This window comes from Haliotis rufescens, unplaced genomic scaffold (genome assembly GCF_023055435.1).
Source record: "Haliotis rufescens isolate VD_foot unplaced genomic scaffold, xgHalRufe1.0.p SCAF_17, whole genome shotgun sequence".
In the NCBI taxonomy this organism is placed as follows: Eukaryota; Metazoa; Mollusca; class Gastropoda; order Lepetellida; family Haliotidae; genus Haliotis; species Haliotis rufescens.
This window is the reverse complement of record NW_025963857.1, coordinates 19754212-19771518: the sequence shown is the minus strand read 5'-3', so window position 1 is coordinate 19771518 and position 17307 is coordinate 19754212. Positions and strand designations below refer to the sequence as shown.

Genomic DNA, 17307 nt, shown 5'->3' with positions numbered 1-17307 from the left:
ACGTGCTCTATGGCGGTAGCGGTCAGCCGCACACATGGAAGTACCGATCATACTACGATGACAGCGCCTTGAGCGTAAAGGAGAGAAGTCAACTATGGCGCATTACGCGCGTAAAGACTCGGGTAAGACGGTGCACTAGTTTTGTTTGGTTGTCAGTTTGCCGAAAATGAGAATAATGCAAATAATTATGTCATTATTGCTAGATCTAGTATTGGTATCGATAATATTATTTTTGTTGAATATTAATCATAATTATACCGGATGGATGAAAATTGACTGATGATGTAGGTATTGAGTTTGTAGACCTAGAATGTTAGTATAGCAGACTATCTATTTGAAAGAATGTTAGTATAGCAGACTCTGTATTTGAAAGAGATGGTCTGTCACAAGTCAGCTGTTCGGAAGAAATGCGAATATCGAATGACAAAGGATCGATCTTCGAGTAGGATAATGCATCCCTCTGTAGGGAGGGTTGTGGGGGAAAATGCAATATTTTGTAAGGCCAGAGATGTGAACAGTTAGCTTAATATTAATTTATTGAAGTATGTGTCAAACTGCAGTGGAATTTTACAAAATTGCAGACATTAATTGGTAATAGCGAGATTACTATGGACCTGAAAAATATAGATTTAATGACAGAAGTTAAGAAACTGAATTTTCACAGCCCATTCAGAAAAAAAAATACCTCCAAAAGTTTATAAGTTAAATGTAATCTGGCATTGTTACATTTCATAGCTGAACTTTCTACTATTATAATTATTTTTAAATGTCATACTGAAGGTGAACGGCTGATTCTAAGTTTCCTAATATCAATGAATGTCAAACTAGCATGAATCCAATACAATACAATTACTGGTTTATAAGAGGCAACAATAACAAGCTTATTCTGGTTCACATGAGAGTGCATTTAATCTAATTCCCCCACTAAGTAGATCTAGGTAGAACTGTATGTGTGACTTACAGTGGCTGACATATCGGGGTGGACACGGAGGTCAGTACCAGCCCAGTCAGTCATGTGAGAGGCTAAGTACTATTTGTCCCTTTCTTAACTTAATACACCGGATAAACATTGTCATTGAGAGCGTGTGTACTTATCAGGGTTTGGTACGTGTAGAATTTCTCTGGATCTGAGCTGATAATTGATTTGTTTGGAACTCAAGTGATCTGCCACTGGAAGCCTTTCATGTTTGGCTTCTATCAAGATGGATGACAAACTATAAGTTTCAGGACTAACCACTAAACTGTTTCATTATACGTTTTGGGGGTCGGGGTAGCCTATTGGTTAAAGTGTTCACCCATCACGCCAAAGACCCAGGTTCGATTCCCCTCATGGATACAATCGATGTGTGAAACCCATTTCTGGTGTCCCCCAGCTGATATATTTCCTAAATATTGAAAAAAAAAATGAAACGGTGTAAAACCATTCTCACTCACACGTACCTAGACTAAGATCTAGTCTCTGAAATGAAAATATTGTACAGAAAAAAACAGCTGTTAAATTATCTCAATAAATGTTTAATAAAATGGAGCCCAGAGACTCTCTTCATTTTCAGATACTGCAGTAATCTAGACTTGCCCAACATTATAGACCTGCATGGGCTGTATTTAATATATTTGTATCAGGGTCTGTATGACAGACTAACACGTACCTTACATTTTTCATAGTTAAGTCATTAGGGATGTGCAAACCATTGCGTCCAATACTCACAAAGATTATGGATGGACACAATTAATCCCCAGAGAGTCCCATAAGAGTATGGATGTTGTATTGATTGAAACTATGTGAATTGGAACATGCGTGACAGATTTGTCAATTACTTCTGTTCTGAAACGAAATACAATCAATGTTCGAACAGTCAATGTAAAACTTTCGTCACTGAATCACCAAGTTTTAATTCAAGAAAATCAGTATCTATAAAAAGCATAAAACTTCACATATACTTTGTATTTTATTTGCTGTTGGTATGGTGATCACCCTGGGACTTCAATTTAAATGCCTATGATCCCAATAGTTTACTATCGAGAGTCTCCAGGACTCATAAATATAACAACCAAGGTAAAGCCATAGTGTAGAATGTATGATCAATTATTTTGTAGGCCGGTTAATTGTTCAGCTGTCAGGTCAAGATGACTCTTGTTCAAAATATATATATGTATACCGTATTCGACATAATAAGCGCCCATGGCGATATTTGGTAATATATTGGCTAGTGAACAATCCCAATTAACACCCCTTCCGATTGATCAATGTACACAAGACTTATTTATTCGTGTATAATACACACTCGTGTGTAATGTGCACCCTTAATTATGGGCAATAATGGGCAATTCTGGGAAAATATATCTGTCGTATATAAACATTTCAGGCTGTCAGGATCAACATAATATTCTAATAAGAGCCCCCTATTTCTAATTTTGAGAGCGCCCTGGGCGCTTATTACGTCAAATACGGTATGTATGAGGCCTTAACTTTCTGACTGCCAGTTCTACTTATATCTAATCAAAACTTGATTCAGTGTGAGTGAGTGAGTGAGTGATGTTTTATGCTGCAACATGCTATATCATCAAGTTTTGGCAGACCAGTAGTTACTAGTAACAATCAACACCTTTGGGAGGCAGTTATACAAATAACACATTGTAATCATCATTCCTCAATTTACTCAGCTATCATGAAAGCAGGGGTTCTTAGGACTTGGTCCGGCCTGGAATCCTGCTTGGGTGCTTGATCAGGATGTTTCCAGCTTTGTCCAAGCTGCCCGTAAATAATTTGTCTGGACCATACAAACCATGATGGTATAGGGCATTAGAGACTAAAGGTGTGCTGTATTACAAGTATATCGGTAAATTTAGGTTCATTCTTTCCATGATACATATCACAATATCATTTCTTCATGCTCGATATATCAGGTGAATTCAAATTGGGATTTTTATCATGTGTTTAATGTTATATACTTGCCAAATGCCTTTGATACCCAGGAGCGAGCATCCTTGGCCCCAAGATGGCTGCATATTTAGTGAATGAGTAAACATTATGTTGTACCAGCATCTTGTTTTGTTCCATTTATGAACTTCAGTTCATACCTGAATGTATCAGATTGCTTCTGAATTAAAAATATTGAATTATACAATATATCGAGATATGTATCGCAATACAACCCTGTGCATTGCAAAATATTGTGATACGCTTTAAACCTCCAATACCCATCCCTATTAGGGACCTACTTGGGACCTGTTGTTTGTTCTTGTTTTTTCCCCTGGTTGGATGATCATCCATTAGGCATCTAGATAGGTTAAGGTTTGTGTAGGTATAAACCATAAGGGTACAGATAGAGGTGAAAATATTATCTGTAACCACTTATACTTCAATAAGAGTTCATAAATGTATCTATATCAAAATGTAAATGAGGGTAAAAATATACATATATTATATATATTATTATCATGTGTATTATGATATGATTTTGTTTCCGATCAATAGAGAAATCATTACTCTGACTGATCAGTAATTTTGGGGAAGTAAAACTGTGTGCAAATGAGGGAAATACACACAATGTTTGATTCATGTGGGTAATATTCTCAATCATTATTCCAAAACCTTAAGATGCTTGCCGTAAAAGGTGACCATGCTTGTCGTAAAAGGCGACTAACGGGATCGGGTGGCCAGGCTTGCTGACTTGGTTGATGCATGTCATCGATCCCAATTGCATGGATCGATGCTCATGATATTAATCACTGGATTGTCTGGTCCAGACTCGATTATTTACAGACCACCGTCATATAGCTGGAATATTGCTGAGTGCGGCGTTAAACAACCAACTAACCAACCAAAACCTTAAGACAACTATATGACCTTCAATGGTTTGTTTCTCTTTCTTTGTTTTGCTTTTTCTTTCAATCACCTTACCAGGTGTTAGTCTAATTTATTGCCTAATTTTACCCTTGTCAATTTATTTTTAAGAATTGTAGCACGATGTGACTCTTCAAGATCTGTGGTGGGATGGGTATTCTTGATGTTAAGGCTTTTGTTCGTCATGCCAAAGACCAGGGCTCAATTTACTACATGGTACAATGTGTGAAGCCCCTGTGTAGTATTCACCACTGATAAATGGCTGGAATATTGCTAAGAACAGAGCAAACCATCTCGCAGGAAGATCTTTGACGTATAACACTAACAGTATTGGTCCCAGCACTTGTCCTTGGAAGACAGCACTTGCACTCCTCGCAGTGAGATGCTCACTTTGCATATAACCTTGTTTCCTATTAGGAGAGGTGGTAGGTAGCCTAGTGGTTAAAGCGTTCACTCATCACGCCGAAGACACGGTTCATTTCCCCACATGGGTACAGTGGGTACAGCCCATTTCTGGTTCCCCTGCCGTGACATTGCTGGAATATTGCTACAAGTGGCGCAAAACCCAACTCACTCACTCACTCACTCACTCCTGTTACGGTAAAGTACTGGTATCCACTTGACATAGATTCAGCTATGATAATAGAGCTTCAACCCATGTATTTTTTTTGAACAAACATATAGTTTTAGTTCATCAGGACCTGATGTCCTAGTGTCAGTGTGCTGATGGCAGTGCATATTGTCCATCCTCTGTCTGCATGTCTGTCTGTCTGTCTGTCCCATACAAAATAACAAACCTAAAATAATCCAAGTTTAAACCAAATCATCTTTGACAAACTGTACCCTATGAAGTGTGCTAGTATCAGGTGGCAAGATGTGTTTGCAGACCTCATGGAGATCCCGGGTTATATGGCTAGCAAATTGCATCTTAAAAACAACAAAAAAACAAACTTGCTTGCAGCGACACAAGTTTGATGGTTTATTCCCTGTTCAAACTAACCACACAGCGGCATGCACCACCACACCCCACTAAGCCAATATTTACAACCACTTACAGACAGTACTGATCAGTTTCCATTATAAAAAGTGATTTACATACACAAGTCCTTGGTACACGTCCTAATATGTCAGTAAGTACGTTGGGAGATTATATGTGTTCAATGACCATGAGTGGCTTCATTGTTGGCTTGTGTGGAAGGAACATAGCCCGTCACATCTACAATACAATCTCCTCGTGGATTTGTCAGTATTGACAAGGGGATCAGTCGGGTCTAAAGACAACGCCGTAATAACCCAAGACCAGTAGACTAAATGTGCTGTAGACGCTTAGTGGATATACGGAGGCAAGCAGGAGTACACGTGGAGTAAAACAGTGTCATCACTGGTGAGGTATGTTCAGGTATCTAAGAAGAGTATTAGGATATACGTAGATTAGAACAGCATTGAATAAGATTGACTTCGGTTGGATTACTTTTAAGGAGACGATTAGTCGTGTGTGACTGTCAGCTATGTATGTAGTGGGTTGTGTTCAGATCTTGGTAATAAGGGGGACGGCCACACAACCATGGCAACCAGATATTCAAATGTAGTTATTGACAGAACTTACTTTAGAATATTAGGCTGAACCAGTTTGATGACTTGTTTAACAGGTCTTCCTGTCAATGGGCTGCCATTTTGGAGAAGCTTGCTGCTACTTTTAATACTTGTACATCCAGGATATTACAGATTTGTGATTTTCTAACATAACAGAAATATCTCATTAGATATTTAGATTAATCACTTGTTTATCTTCCCTTAAGAAATAACTCTCTGAAAGTCGTACTTGTAAACCTTTTTTGTACTATGGGTCTGATGGCCTTCATGCAAATAAAACTGTCTGTCGGTCTGTAGGGTACAATTTCATTCTGTTTTACCACCTGCACCAGCGCAACCGAGTAAATTAATCAGGTTGCAACACCATAATATTGGCTGCACCATTTTATCATAAACTGAAACTGTATTTTCAATTATTTTGATTATTAATTAAATTCAAAGAGAAAATAAACTTGAGAATTAGCTCCAGTATTTTATTTTGAGGAAGTCTGTATATGGCTTTTCACATCATGATATCCAGTAAACAACATTTCGAAGTGTCTGTTTATTGTGATTATAAAAAACCTCATGAGTGACTGTCCTAGTGGTACTTGTGAAGAATTAGTTCTGCAAGTTCACTGCATGCAGACCCGTGTATTTCACTATTTTCATGAACTTTTGTTTCCTGAATTCTAAAAGATTTGCAGCCAGTTCTAAAAGAATTTCCAGTTCTCCACTTTTATCAAATATAACCTCTGCCATGCACTTGTGGTGGGAAATGTTACCTGCACTGTCTGTCTGTTGTGACCTAAGCACCATCCCTTTTGACTAATTTCTAAAAATATGTATCAAATATGTGAAAAAGATATAATATGAATCAGGTTGTTCTCCGAAGTTTTAGGAACTCAAGAATTGTTAATGTCATAAATGGTAGATAAGGCTACATACTAGTCTAATTATCAAGCAAGTGCAATTTTAGTGTAAGCATTAGAAATACTAGTGAGATAGCTGGTTTAATGATGCTTTTAGAAATGATCCATCTATATTACCGTCGATGGGAATCAAACCCTGGTCCTCAGCATTACAAGCCAATGCTTTAACCACTTGACCACCCCACTGCCCTTTTAGAAATACTAGGAATACAAGACTAAACATTCTTAATAAGTGTATGTCTGCATCATTACAAAACTGATTCTTTTTTAAACCAGTAGCGCATTCCATCGTGTCCATTAATTAGTGTACCTGGTAGTTGATTACAGGTAGACAGGTAGTTGACTACAGGTAGATGGTCATGTAGATAGCATTCCTATGTAATCATTATCTAGTTAATCTCACAAGTGAGATGCGATCTATAATAACATTATTAAACAAGGCTTTATCTAGTTTACCTCACAAGTGCGATGTTATCTATAACATGACAACACTATTAAACAAGGATTTACCAAAAAATGTATTTTTTATTATAATATACAGTTCCTATTTTCTTAATTCAGTATCTTCTCCTTCATTGGTCCTGCTATCAGTTATATTAGTTATAACTCTAATAACAGGAATTTTTCATTTCTTTGGGGAATATTTACTGACACCTTCTGCAGACTTGGGACAGAAAATCTGTCTTTGAGCTTGTCTCGATAAATCTTTGATAAACCTTTTACTGTTTAGCTTGTCTCGATAAATCTTTGATAAACCTTTTACTGTTTAGCTTGTCTTAATAAATCTTTGATAAAACTTTTACTGTTTAGCTTGTCTTGATAAATCTTTAATAAACCTTTTACTGTTTAGCTTGTCTCGATAAATCTTTGATAAATTTTTTACTGTTTAGCTTGTCTCGATAAATCTTTGATAAACCTTTTACTGTTTAGCTTGTCTCGATAAATCTTTGATAAACCTTTTACTGTTTAGCTTGTCTTAATAAATCTTTGATAAAACTTTTACTGTTTAGCTTGTCTTGATAAATCTTTAATAAACCTTTTACTGTTTAGCTTGTCTCGATAAATCTTTGATAAACCTTTTACTGTTTAGCTTGTCTCGATAAATCTTTGATAAACCTTTTACTGTTTAGCTTGTCTCGATAAATCTTTGATAAACCTTTTACTGTTTAGCTTGTCTTAATAAATCTTTGATAAAACTTTTACTGTTTAGCTTGTCTTGATAAATCTTTAATAAACCTTTTACTGTTTAGCTTGTCTCAATAAATCTTTGATAAATCTTTTACTGTTTAGCTTGTCTCGATAAATCTTTGATAAACCTTTTACTGTTTAGCTTGTCTCGATAAATCTTTGATAAACCTTTTACTGTTTAGCTTGTCTTAATAAATCTTTGATAAAACTTTTACTGTTTAGCTTGTCTCGATAAATCTTTGATAAACCTTTTACTGTTTAGCTTGTCTCGATAAATCTTTGATAAACCTTTTACTGTTTAGCTTGTCTTAATAAATCTTTGATAAAACTTTTACTGTTTAGCTTGTCTTGATAAATCTTTAATAAAACTTTTACTGTTTAGCTTGTCTTGATAAATCTTTAATAAAACTTTTACTGTTTAGCTTGTCTTGATAAATCTTCGATAAACCTTTTACTGTTTAGCTTGTCTTGATAAATCTTTGATAAACCTTTTACTGTTTAGCTTGTCTTGATAAATCTTTGATAAACCTTTTACTGTTTAGCTTGTCTTGATAAATCTTTGATAAAGTTGTTTAAAAATTTATACGGGTTATGTTTTTATTATTGTGCCTTATTAAACAATACACGTTAACAAAGGTGGTCAGTGCGACCTCACTGTGTCTTCAGATTGTTGCAAGGTTGACTGTGTATATATTTAGGAGAGCCATAATTGATAGGCGAGAGGTTTATGGACATGGAAGCCAAGATAACATTGTCCACCATTGATAGAAACTGGTAATAAAGTAGAAAGGCAAACATTGCTATCGCTTCAATCTGTTGTGCATAAACTGTGGGTAAGCTTGAAGCTACATGCACTTCAACAGGCTATGGAATGTGTGATGGGCCATAAAACCTACAACAGTTTTAGTTTGTATTATTTGCCGAGACTCTAAAAGTTCTTTGCGTTTCAGGTAACATGTCCTAAAACATATATAAGGGTCGGTAGGCTTGTTTGTTTGTAATATTCAGCAATATTCAGGTGGCCTGCGATACCTCATAAATTGGCACACTGCGTGTCAGTTTATTCACAAAGTATATGGAGCGAAATAAATGGCATCTGTGTAATATCAATAACGCTTGCGATTTGCTGCATTGTTATCCTAAGATTCATATAAATACTGAAATGCAAAGATAAACGCTTGCGGGGATGCCGGGGGGGATCTGGTCCCAAACGACCTTTGCTGGTCACAAGAGGTGGCCAAATGGATCGGTCGGTCGGGCTCGGTGACTTGGTCGATGATATGTCATTGTACCATGACATGGGGATCGCTGCTTGTGGTATCGATCACTGGGTTGTCTGGTCTACTCGATTTTTTACAGGCCGCCATCATATTGCTGGAATATTGCTGGTTGCTGTGTTAAAATCCAAACACACAGACATGCAAAGACATGCTGTGATTGCTTTGTGAAATGGGCCCCTGGGCCAGACAAACCAGTGGTTGATATTATGAGCAACATCCGACGCCTCTGGGGTTAATGTGACAGGCAATGAACCAAGTCATCAATCAAATTGACTCGCTTCTTTCGACAAGAAAGAACAACAGAAATAATAAGTTGGCTGGGATACTTATTGGGTCTTACTAATAAGTATGGTTTTACACGCTGCTTTTAACAATATTCCTTCAATATCACAGTGGGGGACACCAGAAATGGGCTTCACACATTGTACCCATGTCGGTATTCGAACCCGGGTCTTAGGCGTGACGAGCAAATGCTTTAACCACTTGGCTATCCAACCGCCCGTCTTACTAATAAGGAAAGTGTGATTGTTTGGTTGATACTGTCAGTCCTGCATGTGTGACTGATTAGCATGTCAAATTCAACTTTGTCATTCTCATGTTTTAGGTACTCTGCCCAAGACAAATTGAAATTGTTTAATACACAAAGCTGTGTGATTTGTCATGGCGTCCTTCATGTAGATTACATCTAGTTACAACAGTCATGTTAGTAGTTGTGTGGGGTGGGTGTGTGGATGTGTGGCCACACAGGTCAGTGTGACATGGACAACAATAGATCTGGGACAGGCAATGTGTTAAGTGCATGTGCACCTAGAACTAGAAGCTGGCAGTAGCATGATTAATGTTGGGAATTAGTAATTATATGTAAAAAATGGTTACCGATTTGAATAGATAAAAGGGGACTAGGATTGGACCAACTGGCAGTCCTTGCAAGCTTGATTTAAACACTTGCAACCCCACTCTGTTTGTCTGCTAGCTCATTTGTTTTGATGTTTATCAATATTACAGTGAATAATTACTCTACGAAATCAGTATTGGAGGTCTGATTTTGATGAGAGTCCTATTTTTCCAAGTAGAGGTTGAACGTAACCCTTTGACTTTCCCTCCAGAATATTTTTCCTTGTTATATTCCATTTTATTAGTAGCTCACCTGGCTGAAAGTCAAGTAAGCTTTTGTAATGGTATATTGTCCATGGTCTTGTTGCCTGGTTGTCCATCCGATGTTAACTTTAACACCTTGTATGAATGACATCAGCTATGTTGTCGGCAAACATTGCTCACAGAATATCCAGTTCAACTTTTAACATAGATGCCATTATTTCTTCATAATTCAGGTGAGCTATAGAGCCTTGTGGCTCTTTTTTATAATTATTTCCCCCAATTAACCAAACACTTACAGGATCACTTTAAGAAGAAATGTTTTTCAATTTTGAAATATTTTTTTTTCAACCATCAATATGGTTTTTGAAAAGAATAATCCGTAAACCAGTTGATGAAACAAGAGAGGCTAATTTATGTTTACATGTCGTACACGTCTCTCCCAGACCTGCAGGCCACGGAGAAGATCTTGCGCAAGATAATGAGCACAGGCAGAGACACAGGCCGCTTCTCTGACAAGGCTGGCCGGAGTTCTTTCCCCATGCGCTCCAGCCCCCATCGCAAGTCTCACCCCCCCTCCCGGAAGTCAGAGGTCGGCGGCAAGTCAACCCCAGGGGCCACCCTGTTGCAGGTAGGCACTGTGTCACATGAAACTGTTACTCATAAATAAACCACCTTCTCATCTTAAACAGGGGGCCCGGCTGGCCCAGTCGTCTAAGGCGCCGCGATTCGCTGTGCAGAGTTGCGTCCCTTGAGCACGCCAGAAACCTATGATTGTGGGTTCGAATCCCAGATCGCCCTGATTATGTTTCTAGATTTGTCAGCACCAAACCCGTGCTCGTGGGTTTCACCGAAGTGGTAAACGTCTGAGACCTGCATCACTTTGGGCTTTCCTCCCACATTAAGCTGACACGCCGTGATATAACTGGAATATTGTTAAAAGCGGCGTTAAACCTAACTCACTCACTCATCTCAAACTACTTTATAAGATGTGACATGTATACTTTTTGGCTGGGATGAGTCCAAATGTACTACCCGGGTACCCACCCCTCTATTACCCGACCCTACCCGTTTACCCACTGTAGGTCTCAAGAGTTGGTACAAAATGTGTGATCAGGAATTGTTTTAATGTAGCCCTGGCCAAAACTATTTCAATGCATGGATGAAATAATCTGATCATGTGTACACTGAAGTTGACTGAACATTTATGTTTACAAAAACATAAAAAAGTCACAAATAATGTGTACATAGTCAGAATAAATGCTACTTAAGGGACTTGTAGTGTAACCATGGAATTTTATTCTCATTAAACAATGTAGCAGGTGACTAACACTATGGACCCACAGGACTACCCGGATCCTATTCAGGACCCACCTGACCTGAGTACCCAAGTTACTCTCCCAGCTCTTGTATACATGCTTTTTGACATTTACTGTATTCGACGTAATAAGCGCCCCCCTCTAATAAGCGCCCACAGCGATATTTGCTAATATATTGGCTAGTGAACAATCCCAATTAGCACCCCTTCCGATTGATCTATGTACACAAGACTTATTTATTCGCATATAATACCCACTCGTGTGATATATGCACCCTTAATAATGGGCAATTAAATTACAGAAAAATATAACATTTCAGGCTGTCAGCATAAACCACGAAATATATCTTTCAACCCTGTTTTTCTCACCAAAATAATATTGTAATAAGAGCCCCTCATTTCTAATTTGGAGAGCGCCCTCAAATACAGTAATATTTAGAAAATGTGAAGAATGAATAAAATTCTAACAGGCCAAACAATGCAAGTGTCAACTATTAATACATTTTTGATATGTCTGTAGTCTTTTATTCTTATGAACAATGTTTCAAGAATTTTTGTTTTATTTTATTGGACTATTTGATTGTGTTGAAATATAAATGATCCTCAAAATATGTGAATTTCTTCATCTATCATGTACTTTGAAAATGACCTATGAACCACAAGGAATTACAGATATCTGCCACAGTAAACTCATTTTGTAAATCTTTATCCTTGGTGAATGATCTTCAACATTAATGAATGGGTGACAGTTAATCCTTTGAACACTCTGAGTAGAGAGTAATGGTGGGTTGTTCTATGAATTACCGATAGTCTTTAAAAAAAGATTTAAAAAGATTTTCTAGCTCAGTCAATAAATTGTTGGAATGATGAAACATAAATTTTTTAACAAGAATGCTGAATAATTTTATGTTCATTTATTTTTGACGATGAACCAAATTGGTGGCCAGTTTGCCCAGGGCTTTTGCAGACAGTCAGAACAATAGATAAATAGATAGGTAGATGGATAGATTGATAGATAGAGGTGAGTGAGTGTTGGTTGGTTTGTTGTTTTACGCCGCACTCAGCAATATTCCAGCTATGTGACGGCAGTCTGTAAATAATCCAGCCTGGACCAGGCAATCCAGTGATTGATATCATGAGCATCGATCGTGATGGGATCGTTGACATGCATCAACCAAGTCAGCAAGCCTGACCACCCGATCTCGCTAGTTGCCTTTTTTGACAAGCATAGTCGCCTTTTACAGCAAGAATGGGTTGCTGAAGACCTATTCTACCCAGGAGTGAGTGGGACCCCAGAAATGGGCTTCACACATTTTACCCAATTTGGGAATTGAAGCCAGGCCTTCAGTGTGTCTAGAAGCAAAATTGTATTGTTCAGTGAGACAATTGTTGTAATTGTTCAAAAACAGTATTCCAGATGCTACCTACCTTGTCCCCATGCTATTGTCTACATGTCGTTTGTTTCATATATATGTTGTTTGGTGTTTGTTTCAGATGAACCTGAATACAGCAGATCCTAATGAAGCAATGTTAAAGAGGACACACGATGGCGTCAACAGGTGAGGGGCATTTATTGGTTATTTACCGGTACTAGGGGATTCTAATTTATCTTATGGCTTCTATTTATGGCTTCCACTGGCGAGATCTAGGAATATCTCCAAGGAGATATTGCTGCAATAAAATTGCATTTTAATGCTTTGCAGGCCATTGTGATGCCATCGGTTACAATGACATCACAATTAAGTGACATCACTTACCTCTGTGACACTGTTAGCTCTACTTGTTACACACAACACACAAGTTATTACTGTGTACAAAGTAATAAAGTGGGAAGAATGGTTTTGGCTGATAAAGAGAAACTCACCCGAGTGTCTTTTGATATCAAATATGTCAACTCTCGTCAATTAGAGTTTTAAACTTTTGACTTGTGTTGATATATTTGATATCAAAAGACTTGGGTGAGCTTCTCTATTTTGAATATATTCTAGAATGGAGTGGACTTCTATTCAACTTTGTACACGTTACATGGGATTTAGTTAATATACAGACAATGTTTTGAGACTTTGCTAGTGCAGCTGTGTGTTGGCTTGACTGGGCAGACAGTGCTGGTTTATTTATGTTTGTGTGTGAAGATCAGGTTGGGGGGGTAATTCACTAGGTTGCTGTGTTGGTGACAGAATCGATACATCACAATAGGAGTCAATCCTGTGCGACCGTGTGTACTATGGCAGAGCTTTATCATGGTAATGCAAGTGTCCCCCACATTACCTAGGGCTCAATACCAGGGTCATCATGGCTATTGAGTTAGTGTGTCATGGAGTGTGTTGCTTGAATAGAACCCAACACCTGAGAGTTGTCATTTACTTCATCACGTCAAGTGGCAAAGTGTTGTGATTGGGGAACCCCACTGTGGGTTTACTGTGTTAGACATTCCTTTTGACTTACTGCTGATGGCCTGAAAAACCCCACTAAATAGCGTTTTATCAATCTCAATGAAGAAGGAAGGGAAAAAATAACACCTTTGTTCTATTCTTGGTGAAAGGATTTTTTCACAGTGATCAAAATTATATATTGTTAACATGCTTTAATTCCAAGGCACACCTAACCTAAACATTTTCATGAGTGCCCTATGGCAATTGAAAAATTTACATGTATTTCTATTAAAAAATTATGTGAAGCTAGCTTTTGTATTGAAAAAATATTAATGTTGGTGTATGAAAGAGAAAATATGTCATGTTTCTACTGCACAACTACCTTCGCAGTCCCATACGTCTCTTATCTTTTGTATGGATATGTTCAACATAAGGCTGAAATCAGTTTCTGGATCAGTTTCCTGATAAAAGCAGAGGAGGTCTTGGTTATTAAACATTTTGTTGTATCTTGTAGTGTGTGATTATCAAGGAGGGAAAGGCCCTGGTGATAACTCTTGTATCACATACATTAGTTAGCACTATCACTGCAGGTGATTATTAAGGAGGGAAAGGACCCGGTGATAACTCTCATATCACATACATTAGGTAGCACTATCACTGCAGGTGATTATTAAGGAAGGAAAGGACCCGGTGATAACTCTCATATCACATACATTAGTTAGCACTAATTGTGATTATTAAGGAGGGAAAGGACCCGGTGATAACTCTCATAACACATACATTAGCACTATCACAACTTGTGATTATTAAGGAGGGAAAGGACCTGGAGATAATTCTCAAATCACATACATTAGTTAACACTATCACTACTTGTGATTATGAAGGAGGGAAAGGACCCGGTGATAACTCTTATATCACATACATTAGTTAGCACTATCACTACGTGTGGACCCGTGAAGATTCCGGGGTAGAAAAGGTCTTCAGCAACCCATGCTTGCCGTGAGAGGTGACTATGCTTGTCGTAAAAGACGACTAACAGGATCGTGTGTCAGGCTCGCTGACTTGGTTGATGCATGTCATCGATCCCAATTGCGTGGATCGATGCTCATGATATTAATCCCTGGATTGTCTGGTCCAGACTCGATTATTAACAGACCGCCGTCATATAGCTGGAATATTGCTGAGTGCGGTGTTAAACAACCAACCAAACCAAACCAAAACCACTACGTGTGATTATTAAGGAGGGAAAGGCCCAGGTGATAACTCTCATATCACATACATTAGTTAGCACTATCACTACTTGTGATTATTAAGGAGGGAAAGGACCCTTTGATAACTATATCATTATATTAAGTGTAGTTGTTAGTATCACTTATTGATGTCACTGTTTCTGTCACGTCAGTAAATAGCTATATGATGGTGTCCTGCGTGTATGATGATACACAAGGACAGAAAGCCAGGCAGAAATTTGGTTTTACAAGATGTTACAATCCATTACCTAAAAACCCTCAGATAATACTTTGAAAATGTTTTGCAATATAAATACATTGCAAGTGATTCCATGGCATTTGATTGAGGAGCCAAAAAACTTGTTATGCATTTATGTTTCCATAAATTGAAAATTAATTAAGTCATGCCCACTAAAAGACTACTGTTTCTTAATAGGCTGATAATAAAATAAGAGGGGCTTGTGTTACAGTACTGTGCTAAATGATGACACTGATTTTGTGTTATTGTTATTATTATCCTTATTATATATTTATAGGAATTAACTTCAGTATGTTTTTGCGTTTATGGAGTTATAAGCATGAAAACCGTTGTGAACACTTGGGGTAAATCTGCTATGCCCCACTCAACGTCTGGCAGAGAGATCTGGATTTGAATGTTGTGTATTCCTGTATTATATCCTGAGTGTGTTCTACTCCTTAGAGTGTGCCTGGCTCACAGCAGCCACATACTTGACTATGCCTTGACTGTCACCATGGAGGGAGCCCCCCCCCCTCTCCTATAGGCCGTTCTTGATAATGTATGTAACACTGTACAGTATTTACATGATATATCACCCAACAGTTTATATGACACCCGACAGTTATATAATGCCCAACACTTTATGGGACACCTGATAGTATATATGACACCAAACAGTTTATATGACACCCAACAGTTTATATGACACCCAACAATTTATATATCACACCCAACAGTTTATTTGACACCAAACAGTTTATTTGACACCCAACAATTTATGTAACACCGATGACACCCAACAGTTTATATGACACCCAACAGTTTATATATGACACCCAACAATTTTTAGATGACACCCAAGAGTTTATATGACACCCAACAGTAAATATGAAACCAACAGTTAATATGACATCCATCAGTTTATTTGACACTCAACTGGTAAGTATATGACACCCAACAGTTTATATGACACCCAACAGTTTATATACGACACCCAACAGTTTATATATGCCATCCAACAGTTTATATGACACCCAACAGTTAGTATATGACACCCAACAGTTTATTTGACACCCAACGATTTATGTAAAACCCAACTGTTTATTTGACACCCAATAGTTTATATTTGATACCCAACATTTTATATGGCACACAACAGTTTATTTAACACCCAACAGGTGTACAATGTTGGAACCTTTTTGTGAAATTAAGTGTATGATAATGGTATAATCGGTTGTATAGTTTACGAATATGTTTTGTTGACTTGTCATGATGGATGGTTTAACATGACAAGTGTAAAGTTTTCTTGTATCATATTGCAACATTACCCTTCAGAGATCAGCACTAGTGTATCGTGACACAGTCTAGCGTTGCAGCCCTATTGAAAAGCATTTTTATTCCTACAAAAAGTCATTAGGCTTTATCAGGCAACATTAAATCTTTTCTTGTACTTGGGGTCACATAGTTTTTTCTATAGTTTACAGACTGTTTGCTAAGCGTTGGTCACAATAAATCAATTGCTTATATTTTTTGCTTGACATTGTGCATGTTGTGTGATTTGGCTTGACAATAATCAATGCTTAAGGCTTAAAAAAAATATATAAGAATTGGTTCTCAGGCAATGGCTTTTGAAAATTTAGAGCGGTAAGGCGGTGGTGTTTTTGGTGTTTTTTTTGTTATTCAAACTGGTATGTGTACAATCAACCTGGGAAAGGGCCTCCCTACATAACTGTATTCCTTGGTGAGTATACACTGGAATGCAGTATTTGACTATCATGGAACTTGAAATATTTATAGACTTTTTTGTCTTTTTTGAAAAATGGAAATAAAAACAAAACGTGCGGCAAATTTATGATGATGTGGGCAGTGCCTAAGAACCAAGACTATTATTTTTTTAGCCTAAACTATTTTATTATGGTTAATGTTGGCACATTACCAGTACAGCTGTAGTATATACATGTATAGGACTTTCTGACCCAGGCTAGCAGACATTTAAAATAATGTGTACATCAAATATTAAAATAAAAAAAACCATGTGGCTTTAACCCAACCAGGTCTGAACACTGAATGTCAGATAAGATCTCGTCAACAGAACAGATCGATACAGACTATAGGTATGTGTCTACCCCCCAATCTCCACATGTCTAACCTGCGCTCCCCTACTTCTGACCTCTCCCTTCCCTTGTGATCTCCTGGCCCCCTGGTGTCAAATTCTCCATGAGAGTGACAACTGTAA

At 37.6% G+C, this 17307-nt stretch overlaps 1 protein-coding gene across 4 annotated transcripts in view; it reads left to right on the top strand.

Moving 5' to 3' along the window:
- Positions 1–17307, top strand: part of LOC124133922 (anti-sigma-I factor RsgI-like) — a 35912-nt gene continuing 18605 nt past the window's right edge. For 3 of the 4 annotated variants that reach the window (XM_048397684.1, XM_046498504.2, XM_046498503.2), the window contains exons 1-3: positions 1–122; positions 10361–10545; positions 12727–12791. In XM_048397684.1, coding sequence (XP_048253641.1) covers positions 95–122; positions 10361–10545; positions 12727–12791 — 278 coding nt within the window. In that variant the 5' untranslated portion in view covers positions 1–94. Of the gene's footprint in view, positions 123–4821; positions 5237–10360; positions 10546–12726; positions 12792–17307 lie in introns of those variants that run through there. The other variant, XM_048397683.1, reaches the window with a different exon arrangement.